This window comes from Orussus abietinus, unplaced genomic scaffold (genome assembly GCF_000612105.2).
Source record: "Orussus abietinus isolate OABI.00-Male unplaced genomic scaffold, Oabi_2.0 scaffold6, whole genome shotgun sequence".
Classification (NCBI taxonomy): domain Eukaryota; kingdom Metazoa; phylum Arthropoda; class Insecta; order Hymenoptera; family Orussidae; genus Orussus; species Orussus abietinus.
Window position 1 is genome coordinate 1919568 of NW_019396002.1, and position 17672 is coordinate 1937239.

The 17672-nt window shown below is 43.2% G+C and overlaps 5 protein-coding genes across 15 annotated transcripts in view; 1 reads left to right on the plus strand and 4 right to left on the minus strand.

Moving 5' to 3' along the window:
- Positions 1-363: 363 nt before the first annotated feature.
- Positions 364-2710, plus strand: LOC105694257 (UPF0415 protein C7orf25 homolog). Of its 2 annotated transcripts, none has more exons than XM_012414746.1 (4): positions 364-715; positions 1022-1466; positions 1680-2212; positions 2517-2710. In XM_012414746.1, exons 1-4 carry the CDS (start codon positions 566-568, stop codon positions 2598-2600), a joined length of 1212 nt encoding a protein of 403 aa, XP_012270169.1. In that variant the 5' UTR covers positions 364-565; the 3' UTR covers positions 2601-2710. The 2 variants fall into 2 exon arrangements, with proteins under 2 accessions (XP_012270169.1, XP_012270170.1); XM_012414747.2 differs by lacking the exon at positions 364-715 and adding an exon at positions 754-848 and having other exon boundaries at positions 972-1466.
- LOC105694260 (tetratricopeptide repeat protein 12-like) lies at positions 2674-3991 on the minus strand. Its single transcript, XM_012414752.2, has 5 exons — positions 3852-3991; positions 3642-3794; positions 3394-3582; positions 2928-3320; positions 2674-2803 (listed from the first exon to the last, which is right to left on the minus strand). The coding sequence occupies exons 2-5, from the start codon at positions 3775-3777 to the stop codon at positions 2745-2747; spliced, it is 777 nt and encodes a 258-aa protein (XP_012270175.1). The 5' UTR covers positions 3778-3794; positions 3852-3991; the 3' UTR covers positions 2674-2744.
- Positions 3992-4625: 634 nt separating this feature from the next.
- On the minus strand, positions 4626-6654 carry LOC105694259 (modifier of mdg4-like). 3 transcript variants are annotated; one of them, XM_012414748.2, is made up of 4 exons: positions 6545-6654; positions 6377-6494; positions 6160-6303; positions 4626-5858 (listed from the first exon to the last, which is right to left on the minus strand). In XM_012414748.2, exon 4 carries the CDS (start codon positions 5853-5855, stop codon positions 4659-4661), a length of 1197 nt encoding a protein of 398 aa, XP_012270171.1. In that variant the 5' UTR covers positions 5856-5858; positions 6160-6303; positions 6377-6494; positions 6545-6654; the 3' UTR covers positions 4626-4658. The 3 variants fall into 3 exon arrangements, with proteins under 3 accessions (XP_012270171.1, XP_012270173.1, XP_023290018.1); XM_012414750.2 differs by having other exon boundaries at positions 6377-6487; positions 6545-6643; XM_023434250.1 differs by lacking the exon at positions 6545-6654 and having other exon boundaries at positions 6377-6538.
- An 817-nt stretch (positions 6655-7471) lies between these two features.
- On the minus strand, positions 7472-10083 carry LOC105694285 (carboxypeptidase B-like). 2 transcript variants are annotated; one of them, XM_012414802.2, is made up of 6 exons: positions 9957-10083; positions 9771-9876; positions 9533-9694; positions 9238-9454; positions 8881-9066; positions 7472-8254 (listed from the first exon to the last, which is right to left on the minus strand). In XM_012414802.2, exons 1-6 carry the CDS (start codon positions 10065-10067, stop codon positions 7894-7896), a joined length of 1143 nt encoding a protein of 380 aa, XP_012270225.1. In that variant the 5' UTR covers positions 10068-10083; the 3' UTR covers positions 7472-7893. The 2 variants fall into 2 exon arrangements, with proteins under 2 accessions (XP_012270225.1, XP_012270224.1); XM_012414801.2 differs by having other exon boundaries at positions 8881-9111.
- A 2178-nt stretch (positions 10084-12261) lies between these two features.
- Positions 12262-17672, minus strand: part of LOC105704496 (tensin-3) — a 58074-nt gene continuing 52663 nt past the window's right edge. For 6 of the 7 annotated variants that reach the window (XM_012433771.2, XM_023434264.1, XM_023434260.1 and 3 more), the window contains 7 exons: positions 17082-17446; positions 16491-16580; positions 15967-16057; positions 15689-15872; positions 15239-15604; positions 14755-15037; positions 12262-14626 (listed from right to left, as the gene is read on the minus strand). In XM_012433771.2, the coding sequence (XP_012289194.1) occupies positions 14467-14626; positions 14755-15037; positions 15239-15604; positions 15689-15872; positions 15967-16057; positions 16491-16580; positions 17082-17446 (1539 nt within the window). In that variant the 3' untranslated portion in view covers positions 12262-14466. The remainder of the gene's footprint in view (positions 14627-14754; positions 15038-15238; positions 15605-15688; positions 15873-15966; positions 16058-16490; positions 16581-17081; positions 17447-17672) is intronic. The other variant, XM_023434261.1, reaches the window with a different exon arrangement.

The window sequence follows — 17672 nt, forward strand, 5'->3', positions numbered from 1 at the left end:
ACAATTCACGACAGTACCTACTGATTTGATATCTCTTCCGTTCATATAAAGTGCAGCATTTCAACGTTACTATTAATACAATTAACATCCAAACGATAAATGATTAAAACATAGAAATTCAAACGCAGGACCAAAATTGGATGATTTACATCGTACTTTGTTTTTACTATGATAAATACTTAATTAGGGTGATGAAGGCGATGCGAATCAGATATTAATTGTATCGCACAAGGTGTTCTGCAAAATTGTCTTGCTATATTAAAATAATAAACAATATGAGTATAACAATAGTAAAAAAAAAATATGATGTTTTCGGTCATAAATTGAAACACCGCGACAGCCGGGTTAATCTCTGGGTTATAATTTTATATTGTATTTTTTAATTTTATATTCATCAGTTAGCTACGCTAGACTCTATTGGATTGTAACATCGATCAAGTTTTCAAATTTGCGGATCTATTAATACAATGTAGACGCTTCGGTCTGCAAATCCGGATATTATTAATTTTGCATTTAGGGTACGATGGAAACAGATGGAAATGTATATACGTAGTCAGTATGGAGCATGGAGGAACAACAAGAATTAATAAAATGTCTTCACGAAAAGATTCAAGACGGGAAAGACGCGGTGGAACGATTGAAAGTCGTCCAAAACGTTGATGGAGTTGAGAAGCTCGCGAGGAAAATATTTCAGGAGATTAAATTCTTGGAAAAGGTAAAATAACCTTTATGTAGAGGTTAGTGTTTGGACAACCTGTTGAGAAGTCGCTAGTTTTATAAAGAATTAAAATCATTTTTACGAGATCATGTGTAAATTAATTGCATGTAGTGCCTCAATCATGGTGAAGGTATTACTACTTATTATTTAATTTTTTATTATTTAAAAAACTCATCTGAGAAAGTATATTAGCTATATTCAAAAGCTTCAATATTTTCATGTTTTGGCACTTATTGGAATGAATTTAAATAAGATTTCCAACTTGGAAAGGTGTAACAACAACTGTGGGGTATTCTTACAAAGGTGGGATCCACAGGAAATGTAAAAAAAGAACATCTGCAAAGTACAAATTTGATTCACCTCGAGGCAATGGTCAATCGGCTGCTTTCGTCGACTGACCCTGTTGGCGTGATGAAGCCGTTTAAGTTCCAAAAATCGAGGCTTGAAGTCGATGTGGTTTGCGATGGAGGATCTTCATGGGTGAAAGTAATAGCGAGAAATGCAAGGGCACTTACATTAATCTCTCTAGGTGCCGGAGAGTATGGACAAAAGTCAGTTCTCGACCAAGCCGATTCCTTTCTAGAGTGTGCTAAACATCATCCTTATCATTATAAATTTCCAAAAATTATATTTCATTTTGCCTATGGAATAGAGACTCCTTTAGCTGCTCGCCTTGAACGCCTTGGAGTTGACGTGGAAGGCGAACGAATTAGTTCTGATTATGACGAAGATAGTATGAATTCAATTGGTAACTACTTTTAATAATCATTAATCAATAACATGTTTTCAAAAGTTCTATAATTTTAAATTAGATGCAACCACTTATGCACTCAATTATCGATTAATCTTGTTAATGAAACAATGCCAATTACAACATTGTTATCAACAATGTCTGTCGTAACATTTCATTATCATTCATGGTATTTGATTGAAAGTAACATTTATCATTTTTTGGAGGCAGAAGTCTGTGAGGATATGGAAAGTGATGAGTTGTTCAATCCAGAAAGATCAATGGAGTCCAGTCCTGATCTGGAAGTACTAAATACAAAAACCAATTCAACAGAAATAAAAACCCTGAACCTTGATGTCTCTACGTTGCTGGCTTTTGTTACTAATATGACAAACGGTCATGCCAATTTTGTATACAGAGAGCCATTGTTGACAAGGCAAGCTGAATGGGAAAGAGCACGACCTGTGAAACCAATTCTAGATGAATTGTTTGGAAACAAAGAGCTAGTAGTATGTCGCACTGCATATAATAATTTTATGAATATAATTGAAGTGATTGGTGGATCTAATGAAACTATGAGAGCTGAAAAGCTGATTCAGAGGGTTCGTATTGTGGAAGATATTAGTAATGGAAGAATTATGGAACGGCTACCCATAGCTGGAAGGATTAAAGACCGATCTAGGTTAGTTTTCTCCACAGGAGAAAATCTACAAAGTATTACAGTCTCTGCCAACGAGGGATTCGTAAGAGCTGCTCGCATGCAGGTTCGTGTCACTGTCTGGAAAACGAAAGAACATTGCATTCACATTGACACATAACTAATGTAATTTATTAATACGAATAGGAACATTTCATTTACAAAAATTCAATCTATTAATGTACTATATCATGGAACCATTTTTGCAACTCAGTTTCATTTTTGTTAACATTAAAAGTGACATTTATGCGCTATTCTTATAATGAAATATTTCCTGGGATGACAAATTAATTTTACGTGTAATCTGATTCAAATTCAGAGACATTTTAACGATAAACTTATAAATAATTAATCTAACATTATTTGTTTAGGGCATTGAGTGCACCGTCTTTCTTCATGAGCCTCGATCATTATCCGAGGTCAAAGAAGCTTATGCTACAAGATTACGTTCTTGACTCTAGAACAACTCGAAACGAATTCATTGTATATTTGCCCATGGACGTATATTACTCATTGTATACTGTTGTACAGTTGTGTAAATAAATCAGCTGCTATTGCATTTAAAGTTAGTTTGAAATTAATTAACACCCTATTATGGCTCAGTCGAGTACTTGATTCCGTGGAACTTCCTGCTGGTTATTAAGACCCTCTACAAATTCTGAAACATGAAGTTAATTTGTGTATTTTAATGTGTGCAAGCTAATAATACGCCGTTTTATAAGTAAATCCAACAGTACTTTCCGAGTGACTTCATTGTTTTGAGCTATAAATTTATTAATTACCATTTATAAATTTGATCATGTGTGGATTTGTTTCTTTAGCCATGTCTATGCATTCTTTGCATTTTGCATAGTTTTGCAAGAGATTGTAACACTTTGCACTGTTTAAGAGGGCTTTTAGGTTTGCCCTGTTTGCTTTTAGAGCCCATTCGCAATCCGACAGAGCCTTTTCATAGAGTCCTAATTGCATATAAGCTAGTGCTCGATTGTTCCATAGGACGGAGGAGTCTTTTCTCTGCTCTATAGCTTTTGTGTAATATGTAATCGCCTTTTCAAAGTCTTCTTTCCTGAAAGCACCATTGCCAATTCTTTTGTAAGTCTCTGCTCTTTCATTTCTAATCTTCCTATCCTCAGCTCTTTCGTTGGCATCCTTCTCGATGGACCTCATAAAAGCTTCTGTTGGTCGCATGTAAATATATAACTATCTGTTCGAATTAAATGTTGCAATTCATTTGAACTAATAGTTTACCTTGAGACATTTTGTTGGGATCATATTCTTCTTTGCTTTTATATTTGTTGATTACGGTTCGTTCAACTTTTACTTTTATTTCATTTTCAGTAATTTCTTTCTTGTTTTCTTTGAGGATCTCATCAGCCAGCAACTCGCCATACTCTTGTTCCTTCTTATTGGAGGAAGCCAATTTCTTCACAATTTTCTCTTAAATTAAGGAAACGTTGATATACATATTAACATGACAGATACAAATCTTGACTTACCAACTTCAGTGACACGATGCATGAAGTTTTGAAACTCCTCTTCTGTAGATTTATTTATGGGTGCAATACTCTCTACAACTCTTTCTTTCTGATCCTTTGTAAACCCTTCATTATTCACTTCACTCAATTCCTCCATCCTTTGGAGCTGCTTTTCTAAATTAATGAATCTTTTTGATCTACTAAACACTGGCTAAACTTCTGAAATGTTACCTGGATTACCATGGCAACGTAACAAACTCTTCCATAGGTGGGAATCTTCCACGAGGAAACTGCAGTCCCGCAAGGAATGGAAATGTCAAAGAATTGTTGAATTAAAAAATTTTGTAATCAATTTTATTAACAACTGTAAATACCATTTTGAGAAATAAATTTCTTTGCTATTGGCGAGAGTGAAGTTAAATTCATGCATAACAATATAAAATTTATGGCAAGATTCGTGCGAGCAGCATACTTTGACATTTCCATTGCTTGTTAATAAAAATAATTATTTTAAAGAAATAAACACTTCTAAATTATCTTCCAGCTGTTGTGTATAGCAATATATATTATTATTCAAAAAGAATGCTGCATGTATTTAAGGTATCCTGCTTGGTATTGAAATATTGAAAATGTTCTACAAGTATTAGTAACTTGCGTGGGTTTTTTTTTTTAGTTTTTCCTATTTCTGTAAATTGACTGGAGGTTGAAAGTAATCCATAAGAAATCAATAGTCTTTGTGTAATTTTCTCTTTCATTTCACTGACATGTATTCTTTACAAATATTAAATTCTGAATGCTTGTTTTAATTTTGCAAAACTAACAGGAATCAAAATCAGTAGATTACAAGATGTTTGATTTGTATAAAATACATTCATCCTAAAATTTGACACTTAACAATTGACTTTTCCACTTTCCTTGTTTGGAAATGACTTGATGTCAGTCGAATTTAAGTTAGGTTTCTTTTGCCTTGGCAAAACCCAAAGATACAATGAAAGAAATGAGCGAACAATAGGATCTTCCTTAATATTGATTGACGCGTTATGTACGTGGATTTTTTAAAGTAAAGTCTAGTGTAGATTTTCCCTTTGTGCCATATGAAGTGCTAGGGCTCTCAACACTCGATCTCACGGATTTAACAAAAGGCTTATTATTATTACAAAGTGTTACGTCTCTAACATCAGTCTCAGTTGCATTAGTTTCCTGTGAGTCAAACTCTATATCTATTTCATCTTTAATAATCACTGCATAATTAACGGTCCGATCGCTATCTGAAGAGGTTGAAGATTTCCTACGGTCTAGAACTCTTCCAGGAGCAGAATGTTCAACATTTGTAGATCTTGAAGGTGAAATTTCAACTTCTTCCATGAGGCAAAGTCTCTTTGAAGGTAGAGGTTTATCTTTCGAGATTTCAGCCAGGATACGTTTCCAGCTGATCGTTTGTTCGAGATCTTCCCTCTTCTTTGATGTAGAAAACACTCTATCCTGAACTTCCTGTGATTTCTTGCTAGTACTTGGAACTTCTTCTGTCTTCCTTGCACAATCCAGTGCCTCTGAACTTTCTCTCCTTTTTGACGTAGAAAATACTCTGTCTTGCACATCCTGCAATCTCTTGCTAGTACTTTGAACCTCTTCTAGTTTTCTTCTGCACTCTATGGGATGTCCTTTTAAAACCTCTGCCCTTCGTTCAGAACTTTTTTGCTCATGCCCTAAGTTGAATGAAGTCTGTTTAAAGATTTTAGATTGTCCACAAGTGGTTGGTTCTTGCTCTCGAATAATTTCCTTAGACAAACTCCTGGTGTCCACAATTTTTAAGCTTGGCATTCCTGTGGAAGCAGATCGCTCCTCATCCAAAACTCCATTTTCCTCAACTTGTTTCCGAACCTGACGTAGTCCCCTTACTTCCAAGATTTCGGCAATTCGCAGGAGTCTCCCGACATCGCTTCGTACCACTTGGATCTCTCCACAATACATAAAATTCAATATAGTTTTCAAATCGTCTGCCTCGATGTCATGCAAAATGATCATTGGATATGGATGATCATTAACTTCTAAGAGACGCCTGAAGAAGGAGCTCGAGTGTGCCAAGACCATTTTGTGACATTTTAACACGGTCCCATCTTTACAAACCAGCGAAACGTCCACAAATTGTTGTTTTTCGTAGCATGAATCTAGAGAGTGTGCCAGCTGAAGTGGGAAGCTGTCCCACTTCAAATTCAGCATAGTTTCCTCCCGCATTTTCTGAAATAACGCAATCATCAGAATTCTTATAATACACTTTTTCTAACCTTACTTTAATACATAAATGCATTATTTCCCTATGTTTACCACATAATACTCTAAAAAACATCATAGCATTCAATTACATCTTTTTCTTAAATTTTAATAAATTTTTTCCAATGGTGGTCCTATTTGTATGATTTTTTAATATATTTCCGCATTGCAATCCCTGCATCTACAATATAACTGCACCAGTGCCCTTCGGCCTTCCGTGAACTACAGGCACTTTAAGATAATATGCAAATTACATGTCCGGCCTTACCTTATCCGTAAAGAAGGCTTCGCTTTCAATGTATGTGCCCGTCACCCGAGACTTTACAATTGGCGCGTCTCAATTTTCATGGCAGCAAGTGACGTAGTATACGTATTCTTGCCTGCCGTTGTTTCCGCTAGTTCTGAAGCTCTCCTAAGTGAGTCGCAGGCAGGGATAAGTTTTTTTTTTCCCGGAGGAAAATTGATTATTAACCGCGATCTGTTACCTGGGAAGGCGTCCGCAGGTGAGCCCAGGGCAGCCCAGGGGGGCCACACTTCCATGTATTGGACTGCACCGCAGTGTTCTATAGCGCCATCTTAACTGGAGTCACTTTTTCCTGCGAACTAAACGGTTTGATCTGAGAATAGCAGAGACAAGTTGGGAGATTGCTTACGGGAGGTATGGTGCGATCACATCCTGTACTGCCCTCTGGTATCATACGTAAGCTTTCACCGTTTTTTGCCCCCAAGGGCGGCGCAACGAATTTCTGATAGGAGTTCGCCCACTCGCGATGGCGGTACCATCTACCAGTCGCCGTTGGCGACTCACGTACTCGTGATGGTAATACCATGCAGCAGTTGACGGTGGTGGCTTATCTACGCTTACCGAACTGCTCGCTTTTGATGGTAAGGGAAGAACACTCGTGACGCTCCATTTGACTTTATCTACTTATCTACTGCTATTAAGTACATTGTTGCCACGAAGTCGCGTGATGCGGAGCTTTGGGGCACGCGTCGGTGTGTCGCGTACGGAACTCTCATGCAGCGAATCTGCGTGAGTGCGATCGCTCCTACAAATCTTCGCGCGTCCCAACCAGCCAAGCGCCAAGCTACGGGTCGAGACGTTGAGTATGTGTGCGTGCGGCGCTACACTCGACAAGTATGCGTGAGAGTCGAATACTGCGAAAAATCCTCCCGAGGCTTACTTAACTGCGGATATAAGCCGAGTTATTTCGCGTATGATTTTTACATTTCCCTACTAGCGTTATCGAGCATTTTCGTTCACGAGTGTTCTTCCCTTACCATCAAAAGCGAGCAGTGTCTGTAAACGTAGGTAAGCCACCACCGTCAACTGCCGCATGGTATTACCATCACAAGTACGTGAGTCGCCAACAGCGACTGGTAGATGGTACCGCCATCGTGAGTGCGCGAGCTCCTATCAGAAATTCGTTGCGCCGCCCTTGGGGGCAAAAAACGGTGGAAGCTAACTTACGAAACCAGAGGGCAGCACAGGATTCGATCGCACGATCCCTTCCGTGAGCAATCTCCCAACTCATCTCTGCTTCCATTGGTTAGAATTAAGATTGAGTAAGAAATAGGAATCATGTATAAACGATCTTAAGACGATTAAGCATGGTTCATGTTTCTATGCTAATGTTAGTTTTTATTTGAGTGCAGTGTAAGGAATTCATAGGGAGCGTGTATTCTTTTTCTATTCTAAGCGATTCCAATCGCGTTGTGTGAACAGGCCGTTATAGTAAGGAAGGCATAAATGTTTTTAACTTCAACTTAACGATTCTTTTAATTCGAACCTGATACCTCAATAACTCCAAAATATGAGTTTTATCTTTAAGGTTTCGACCAACTTTTCCGTCGTTCTGTCCAGTGTGCATTATATGCCCTATTTCAAGATATCTAAAGTCCTCGACTGAGGGAGCCGATAGTTTCCAGTCCTTTGGCAAAACAGCTTTTTTAACCCAGGATTCCGAGTTGAGGGAGGAATCCAATCCGACTTCTAGAAATCTCAAGTATTGCTCGCGACCAAACGAGCAATCGCTCGAATGCCAGCCCAGGCTTCGCGGGCTGTAGGCACGATTTGCGAAGCTGGCAAAAGGAAACCATAAGTCCCTCGATCCCTGAGTTCCATGGTGTAGGAGTATTTAATGCCAGCAATGGCTTTGGCCCAATCGTCCGATGCTCCAGAAATAGGATGCAACAGCTCCGAGGATGAGCCTACTTTGTACCGAGTTCCATGAATCTTGGCTGTGGCATCAGCAGCCTTCTTGGCCACGTTGACCAGCTCGGAGTAGTCCGAAGGCTTAGCACGAGTATAACTCCACGGGACTAGCCACATCTGTGAGTAGGAATGCAGAGTGAGGTAAACCCTGTGGAAAAACATAGGTGAGAGAAGTAATGCCTGATGGGTAAATTAAGGTACAGGGCCATAGACATGAATGCCCTCTCGTCATACATCGGTGACAATATCACCAGTGAGCATTCATACCCACCGGGTAGGGGAAGCTTATTCAAAATGGGTAGGTTAATTTAAAAAATAGTACAAAAATATAATCGACAAACATTCAATGTTCATTCATATTTCATTTGAAACTTTAGTGTATGGTATTTGGTTTTTAGCTTTGAAAATAACGAATACTCCATTCAAAATACAATTCTTTTTTAGGTTGACGAAAAAATGATAACATGTTTGTCTGGAGTAGTTAATCATTTTTCTATCCTGAAGCAAATATATATTGTTGTCTAAATCATATACAATTGCAAGAAACAAATATTCTGTTGAGAAAAAAAATTGATGTCGATTCAATCGAATCTTGTTTACTCAGTCTTAGATTTCCTTGAATGTACTTAATCACAGGATGTTTTTTGTTGCAATGCATGTTTCTTTGAGTGAACCACCTTTTTATCTCAGGGTACTTTGGAGGGAATATTCCGAATTGATTCAGGACGACATAAGTGTCTTATGGCTCTGACTTTTTTGGAAGGCGATAATCACCTTATATCTCGACGATTGGCCATTATATAGTCTGCGATGGCTCTGGTTTCCGGTTCCGAGAAGGCTTCTGGACCAGCATACGTCTCGTGACAAGGATCCGAACTGGCACCACTCGCTGTTTCTACTCCCCACTGGTATCCGAAATTCCGGTTCGGGTCGACGCCCTCGCACTTCGTCCAGAACCACCTGGTGTAACGAGAGACCATGTGAAAGAGGCCAGAAGGTGTGTACCTGAAGAAGAGTCCGCGTTACGCTCGCACGACCTCCTTGCGCCGGCTCGGTTCGTATAGATTCTAAAAACTGGTTAAATTAACGAACGGAAATGCCTATCATTCGGAATAACATCTCATCTCTGACCTAGCCACTTCTTCTTCGTCATCGTCACGGGTACTCCTCGTCTTCCTCCAAAGCCGATCGCCGGTGTGGCTGAACTCGTAGCCATCAGGATTCGCGACTGGCAGAATTATCCAATCGGTTGACTTCAAGAACCTCGCATGCGTTGCGTTTTTCTCCACCAGTTGTCTAAGGATGTAGGTCGCCACGGCTGATCCGATCCATTCCCTCGCGTGCATTCCTTAGAGATAACGAGAAAAGGAAGACGTAATAAGGGACATTGCAGAATCATTATTGACAATCCCTTCAACGCACTCACCAGCATCGATCCAAATTGCCGGTTTCTTCCGTCCGTTTTCGTTGGCTCCACTGGACACCCTTGCTAACTTAATTTCCTGCCCCTCGTAAGAACGGCCAATCGTAACGAGCTCTACGAGGTGTGGGTACCGCAAGGCCAGGAAGTTGAGGTATTTCGATATTTCTATAAAACCATGTATATATATAAAAGAAATAAGATTTATTTTCTAACAGAATTGGAATATGAATAAAGCATGTACCTCCATATCTATGGTATCTCTTCCATGTCATGGGGTGTCCCTGGGAGGTCACGAGGTCCACGCGTTGCTCCTTCGACATCTTCGGGTTCTGCCTGGCGATGGTTCTCTGCAACGGAATCGTTTATGACTGTTCATTATTTATGGCGATGGAAATCCAAGTTCCTCGGTAAAAGGATGTCTTTTTACCTGCAGGTCGGGTATCAGGATCTCGAAGTCTATCTTCTGTTTTTTCAGGAATCTCTTTACGTCCGCCAGGAGGCCGGGAGCTACGGCGACGTCGGTCGATCTGAACGTCATCAGAATTAATATTTCCTAGGGATTAGCATTTCCTCCGAGGTTAAGTGTTTAAGAGTTATCACGAGGAGGTAGCACCACCGGGACCGGCTACTCCACAAACCTGTTCCTAAAGGGCTGGGTCCAGAATTTGAGATCTTCGGTCTCGGTGTCTCTCATCTCAACGAGATCCGCGACGTGCTCTTCGCTGATAGGCAGAATCCTGAGCAACTGGTGGCCCTTGTAATTTACCCGGTTGCTGCGATCACCTTGAAGACCCTCGTTTTCGGGTTCCGAGTCCCCTAGGATGCTTCCTACCAGGGAACTGATTCCGTTGGTGGCCATCGTCAAGACCGAGTCGAACCATGCCGAGAAGGAGAGTCCTCTGGACCGCCGGATCCGGAAGTATCCTCCAGGACGCTGCGAATCGGCAAGGTCCCATCTGAAGATATGTCAGATCACTGTCAAGAAAGGATCATCATATCGTCGCGTTTTTTCTCTAAATTTGACTCCCTTCTCTTCGTATCAATATGACGTCTCAACGAACAGTTTCGTATAACACTAAATGTCCGGCCGGCTAGTCAAATTACATTATTTAAATCGCATTGGTAAGGGGATTATAAAATATCGGGACGTGCAGTGTTAAAAAAAATCAACGCGTGGCCGCCATGCGCGTCGGAACTGAAACTTTTACGTTAAAGAGAACTATTAGCTATTATTAATTATTACCGAGTATTATGAAGTATCATTAAGCAAGCGATGTAACAATATACCCATGTGCTCTTAATTCTTTCTTGCGCCCTTACGCGTTCGGTAGGGGTTGTGTCGGGCATAATTATTTATATTATTTACTCGTATTAAGCAGTAATTTTAATTCTACTAAAAATAAAAAAAAGGAAGCATTTCACTTTCTGAAACGGGCTCCTTTTGTAACGTGCGAACTTGCGCGAACCACCGTGCCATAAGAAGTCTCACTGTAAAAGGACACGAGTCTCGCACCAAAAACATTATTCCAAGTCGCGGACAGGTGAAACTTGTGGCAAAAGATCAATCCCGATCTCACCTTTTCGGAAGCGCGGGAGGAAGTCGCCGCGCGGGGTCGCGAGTCCCGGAAGCGGAAGTGGCAGCCGACCAGCTGCTGACTAGAATGGCGGCGAAAGCGACGGCGAAAAGTGGCAAAACTTCGACGGGCGTTCGCATGGTCGGTCGGCACTCGGTTTTGTCTCGTAAAGAAGCGCTCGCCTCGGGAGTTCTTGGCTGACTGCACCGAGTAATCGGCCGATCCCTCGAGTGGTCCGGCGGCCTTTCCGCGGCGAAACCGGACGCGAACCGGGACCGGCCCGACTAAACGGACGCTTGTTTCACTTGCCGTGTCGTCCGCTCGCCCTGGCCTCGACGGATTCTCAGACCCTGACTTACCAGATTTTACTAGGCACGTGAAACGGTGTTTTCACGTCACGCGACGCGTGCAGGAAGTCTTGGGGTACACGTCGCGGTCGTATAGAGACACGAAACCGCTCCAGCGAAAGAGGCTCGAGCCAAGTGCATTGCGACACGCGATCTTTCCCGGGACGATGGACGCGGCCGAGCAACCGCAACGTAACGTGTTAATTAACGGTGAAAGATGTGCTCGGCGTTGTTAAGTCGAGCTATCGGACGGATGTTTATATTCAACGAAAGGGGCTTTACAGGATGTAGTTAGGTAGGCGCGAGGAAAAGTGTTTCGGGAGGTTCGCGGAATCAGGAGGCGCCAATGAAATCGCCAACTCGCCCAGGCGAATCGCCGGCAGTAGGTCAGTGAGTTTGCCGTTAGCTCGAGATGTTTCTTCGGCAGGTCTCGTTAAACTGGTCACGTACTTCTTCGGGACAATCCAAGAGATGGCAAAACGCGCAAGGGGGAGTTCTCGTTTCTTTACGACGTCCTCTGGAATTCGGCCCGGCATGAGGAAGTTTGCAAGGCCTCGATTTGGATTGGTGAACCTAGATTCCTTACTCAAGAGATATATCTTCCTGAAATTAAAACAAGGTTGGTATATGTACGTTCTTTTGAACGAAGTACTTTTCAATGGTATTAATTCCATCTAATTGCAGGATCCTGCGAATCGCCGGATGGGTTTCTCGATGACTTTGTCGATTTTCTGAGATCTTCGGCATCCTCTTCGTATGGCGGATGACTTGCGGGACCTAAGGATGTGGTTCTTCTAAATCGACCATCGACTTCCGCTGCGAACATGATTTATTACTGTTATGCGGGGTTTATGCGATATACCTACCAACTTATACGGTACACAACGAATACAATCGTAACGACAATGCACGGAGTGAGTGGTGTAAATAATTAACAATGACTGTAATAGAATTAAATTAATATAGCATAATATCCATTAGTCTGCGCGGGGACTCGCGGAAGAAAGGACGACGAGCCGCGTGGGCCAAGTTTGCCAACATTTGATCACCTTAAATCAAACTTTAATAACCCCGAGTATTATTTCACTCTTCTCGAGGTTTAATTTAGAATTAGAAACAATTGGTAATTGGTCATTAAACGATCAGATAATAAGTTTTAATAGAGCCTAAATAAACGTCGATTAACTTTTCAGGTGATCAGGGTTGGCGCACCTGACAGACTTCCTATCGGGGGCAATCCACGCAATCGTAATCCACGGTCTACCCTGAACTAACTCGACTTTTGACTAGCACGTCTACGGCGTTATTTCGTTTCCTCTCCTCCCTGCCCTTCCCGTCGTTAGTACGTAAGGTTATAATCAAACATAATCGCTACTAACGAGGAGAAATGGCACCCTCCGATCACCGATTACCCGCAACTCAAGATGAACCTCTTCAACGTGGGAAACGAGACTCGGAGGAGCATAAAAGCCGGGATCATCATTCCGTGAAGTTCTACGAATCTATCCAGCGATAATTAAACGTAATCGGCGATTCGCAGAGTATGACTTCTCCCCGCGGGTCGCTACTTTAATCGGAATGAAAAGGAGGAGCGGAATTTCGCCTCCTGTCGATGTCGCCAAACTACCGATGATTCGAGTCTCGAGTCGACATTTTCGGTCGGTCTAATAATTGACTGCTGATGGTCGTTCTCGCGATACTCGCCGAGAAAAACGGAACGCTCGTTGAGCTCCCGGCGTTATCGAGACGTTGGAAAGAATTTCTCTACCGGTCGCCTGGGTCATCGCAAGCGTCTTCCAAATCTCATTCTTCAAGTATTCCGTTTTGAGGCCTCCAAGAAAACAGATTCTAGGAACCGATTCCTTCGAGCATGCATATGTAAAATTGCTTTGACGTTAAACGGCGCTCGGTCGCGAGTCAATGCCACGAGAACGACCGTGGAGAATGGCAAGAACCTAGTTGACCTTTCGACTAAAGACTTCGACGCTTCTTGGACCTCCTTCGCTCTGTACAGTCCTTCGCCATGTTCGCTCTTAAGAAACACAAAGAAGCGCGTAACATGAGAAATTCCTACATGCAATCATAGTGAGACTCGGTACCTAACTGCCTAATTTCTAGCGAGGCAAATTTAACGCAACGTCAGTGCCGGTGATAAAAGAAACGTTTAACGGATACAAGGTAAAAGCGAAGAACCGTATACATTGCGAGGAGGTAGAAGTCGACCGTGGCCGTGTCTTGTAAATGCCCATAGAGGAGAAGAGTCAACGACAATCCCAGGCACCGTTCCTGGACACGGCCACGGCCATGGAATAACCAAATAATGTGAGAGGGGCTCTTCGTCGTCCGCTTTGAGCGGTTACTCGATATCGGGCCTTAACGTTATGTACAGTTCGGGATCCTAACCACCGGCGAGGTCAATCGAAGTTAACCTCCTTATCGAGAACTACGCAATTTCTACGATTCACTGTTAATCCCTTCATCTGTTGAACGCATCGAGGCCAACGTGTGTACATTGCGTCGTACAGGCACCTAGGTGTCTCCGTCGTTAACGACCATAGTCTCGCTCTCCGTTTTACCTTGTTTGCGGTGCCACCGCGACAAAGGCGGTAAATTAACGGTAATCGTAATGCGGGATGTTTACACGTATACGCGTAGCGACCAAGCCAAATTCAAATGCCGTGCCACGTCCAGGAATCTCGATTTTAATCTCGGCTTCACCGTTAGATTTCGTTGTCCCGTAAGAGAATGGAGAATCGCGCGGCGCCTTTGTTCCTCTCGATTCTCCAGGTGACACGGCACTTCATGGAGAACATTTAGACCTGGTTCCGCGACTTCTGGGTCTTAAGCCAGAAATGATGAACTTGGCGTGCACTTCGTCGCATCGCTGTTTCGTGACTCGCTGGAGCGTTTAGCTTCCGATAACTGATAAGTGACCTTTTTACGGTCGATCGTTCGATCGTTCGATTTTATTTCTCTCGGCTCCAGTTCCTACTTCATTGAGTTCCGTCTGGCTGTATTACACGATGTTCGCCTTGATGATGGCGCTGCCCATCATGACCTTGTTGACGAAGTTGACGATGGCCGTTGCTGGCTGTTCTGGTTCCAGCTCGGCGAAAACGTGGCATTGGTTGTCCGATTTGTGAGCCGGCTTGCGAGCAACGAAGCCGAAACATCGACTGAAAGAGGGAAAAGGATCTTCGTCGAATCATTGATCTTTGGCGCTTTAGTTACGAAATTAAAGCTATAGTGGTTCCATCTGAGCGACGTTTTCTTTTTTTTACAAAGCGTCATTATAGTAACTTACTGGGCGCTTGCCGAAGGCCCGATTTCTTCTCCAAGAAATTCCCAAGTACGTTCCTCGGAGTCCAGACCGCAGTAGCTGATATTGCTGGTCGGGTAGTGCCTCCTGAAGAAGAGCTTCCTAGCGTTATCCGTTAAGGTGATGCCCTGGGTGGAGACCTTGAAGTGGACGATGGTCGCGGCAGGTAAGGGGCTTTGCTCGAAGAGCGTGGTCACCGCTTTCTTGATGGCCTGAGGTCCAGTTAACGATTCCGTGTCCATGGTGAAAAGGTAGAGCACGTTGCAGGCTGCAAGAGCGTAAAGCGTTTCCTTCAATCGAACTTAAAATTAAAAAAAAAAAACGACAAGAGCATAGTTTTACCGTTATGCTGCAATTAATTACCTCGAACTACGTTTGGGTGATATGAGAAATGAAGCGCGGTTGTTGCTATCATTTATGATGTGAAAGAAAAAAAGAAAAGAAAACGAAAAGAAGTTCCGATAGGTACCTGCGCCCTGGGCGAGTAACTGCTGAGTACTATTCGCCCCTGAAGAGTCCAAGGCTCGCGCAGCTGCTTCGGGTTCAGGGAGCAACAATTGACACGGCAGAGCCATTGCCATCAGACTGTGTTGATACACCAGGGCAGACAAGGAGCTGAAGACGGGTTCATTGGCGCATCCTTTGAGTCTCACTCCTCGCGACGTGGGCTCGATCAGGAAGTGCCTCACCAACTCACTGGAAGGATCCCTGGGACTACTGGGTGCCCCAGGAGGTGGAGTCGCGACTTTCAACGCGAGTCCGAATGCACCTGGGAAGGAATTGCTATCCCGGACGACGAAGGTTCCTGGAGTGGCATCCTTCAGCATAGAGATGGCTGAAGATCGAACAAGGAAGACACCATTATTAAACTGTCGCTAATTCTTGTATTCGGTACAATATTGATTCGTTTACTCCGCACCTTGTTCCCGGGAGATGTTGGGCTTGTACCAGATCCTGCTGGTGTCTCTTACGAATTTGACATTCGCATCCGCTACTTCCTGCGGCTCCATGTTGGAATTGACGCTGGACCTCCTCGATCCGGTGTAATGGGTCTGAGATGAGATTTGCCCGCTGCTGTTAACCGAACCGGAGGACATGGTGTTCTGCGGAGAGGTAAATGGGAAAGTAATTAAACCGCGCAATCAACTCGCGGAAACGAATCCCTCGTTCCAGTTTCATAGGAAAAGGAGAACGTACCTTCGGGCTGGGGACGAATTCCACGTGGGCTGGTGACCGTGCTGTCTGCGATGGGGTGAGACCTCCAACTGGGGAGCTGGCACGGTCCTTGCTGGAAATTTAACGAAACGGACGATTAGCACGGCTTCGTTTCACGGATTTATCAATCAGGAACATTTACCGTGCAAGGAAACACGCAGCCTAACTCGCTTTGAAAGAGAAACCATGTTTGAAAGAAATGGATTAATCGAACGTCTCCTCCATATCCATTGGGGAGATTTTTACGAGGTGTCGGTGCGGACTGAAAACTGTGCTCAGGAAGTTTCAACGACAAAACAAGGGTCCTAGTTAGACAAGGTGCAAGACAATCCTCGTGCTCTCGTTAGTCACGGCGGTTATCAACAATTACAACTCGGCACGAATCCATTCTTCACGTCTCGTTAGTTGCATAGTCTCTTTCTCTCCCTTCCATTCACTCCGTTCCTCTCGCCAGTCCGTTCCGTAAAATCTATCAGTCTCTCCATGCTCTTCAGATCGCACATTACCTAGAGTCGAACGACGTCGATTGGTTAGTTTGGAGTCCCCGTTTGTTATGGGCTTGCTTAATCTGCCCGCCTGCCGGGAAACTCAAACGTCTAAAATCACGAATATCGTTTCATTGAATTAAACTATCCTACGATTCGTTTATTAATTAGGTTTTTTAACGAAGGCCATGTCGCAACCTGGTTTAGCAACCCGTTACAGGTGCCATGGCAATTAACGTACGGACATTTTTTCAGGTCAATTAGGAAAATCTCTGCAAGTAGAAACTCCTTGAACTGCCCTGTAAGACTGTAGTAACGCGAGCGTCGTTTCAACGTGCGTCGTTACAACGTCCATCGTAAAAGTTAATTATGACTTAATGTGATGGAAACACGAGTAACGTGCGTCGCTTTTATAATAATCATGAAGTAGCATAAAGAGCTCTAGCTCTATAGATCTTTCCGGAAAATAAAACCATAGGGTTACTTTTATATAGATGTGGAAGCTTCTTGGGCTACTCATGGTTTTAATTTAAGGCCCTCCTAAAGCATCTCATTTTCGACATTTACGTGGCCCCGGTCTAAAAACATTTTTGATTGAAATCTTGCACCCACCGATGCGTAGTCGGACTCTTAGGAGGCAATCCCGTCTCCCTGATGGTGTCTCTGCGTTCCTCGATATAGATGGCCCGGTCCACCAGATACCCGCCGCAATCGCCGTTCTCATTATTATTGGTGTTGTCGTTAGTGTCGTTGACACCCTCGTTTCCGATATTGTTGTTATTAATATTGCTGTTGTAGTTCCTGGGTCCATTTAAGTAGGTTCTATCCGCAGCAAATGTGACGGTGGGCGAGGCGTTATTGACGTATGGGGTCCTAGGGTGCACCGGAAACGCCGGGGTCTGCGGTCTGGAAGCGTTTCCCACGGGAATACTTCCCGGGCTGGTGCTTCGCTCCGTCCACACGGAGTCGTTCTGTAACTGTAGAAAAAAAACAATTAATATCGAAACATTTTCCCCAACCCCAAGACGGGTCGCAGGAGCTTGGGACGAGTCAGAGAGGTATCGAAGAATCCTCAGACCGGAAGTCGCGAGCAAGCTGTGGACAGAAATAGGCGAGACATGCCAAGAGACCACGAAAGGACGGAGCGTTTGTAGAAGTACGTGGATCACGAGAGGCGGATCCAGCGCTCCTGGAAGTGAGGTA

Excerpts from the sequence above, each read along its gene's own strand:
- LOC105694259 (XM_012414748.2), bottom strand. The coding sequence starts at position 5,855 with ATGCGGGAGGAAACTATGCTGAATTTGAAGTGGGACAGCTTCCCACTT.
- LOC105694285 (XM_012414801.2), bottom strand. The coding sequence starts at position 10,067 with ATGACGTTCAGATCGACCGACGTCGCCGTAGCTCCCGGCCTCCTGGCG. Across the intron at positions 9,877-9,956 it reads TCCTGATACCCGACCTGCAG|AGAACCATCGCCAGGCAGAA; the intron begins GTAAAAAGACAT and ends ATTCCGTTGCAG. Across the intron at positions 8,255-8,880 it reads GCCAATCGTCGAGATATAAG|GGTTTACCTCACTCTGCATT; the intron begins GTGATTATCGCC and ends GTTTTTCCACAG.
- LOC105694257 (XM_012414746.1), top strand. The coding sequence starts at position 566 with ATGGAGGAACAACAAGAATTAATAAAATGTCTTCACGAAAAGATTCAA. Across the intron at positions 716-1,021 it reads AGATTAAATTCTTGGAAAAG|GTGGGATCCACAGGAAATGT; the intron begins GTAAAATAACCT and ends ATTCTTACAAAG. Across the intron at positions 2,213-2,516 it reads TAAGAGCTGCTCGCATGCAG|GGCATTGAGTGCACCGTCTT; the intron begins GTTCGTGTCACT and ends TTATTTGTTTAG.
- LOC105694260 (XM_012414752.2), bottom strand. The coding sequence starts at position 3,777 with ATGGAGGAATTGAGTGAAGTGAATAATGAAGGGTTTACAAAGGATCAG. Across the intron at positions 3,583-3,641 it reads GCATCGTGTCACTGAAGTTG|AGAAAATTGTGAAGAAATTG; the intron begins GTAAGTCAAGAT and ends CCTTAATTTAAG. Across the intron at positions 3,321-3,393 it reads TCCCAACAAAATGTCTCAAG|AAGCTTTTATGAGGTCCATC; the intron begins GTAAACTATTAG and ends TGCGACCAACAG.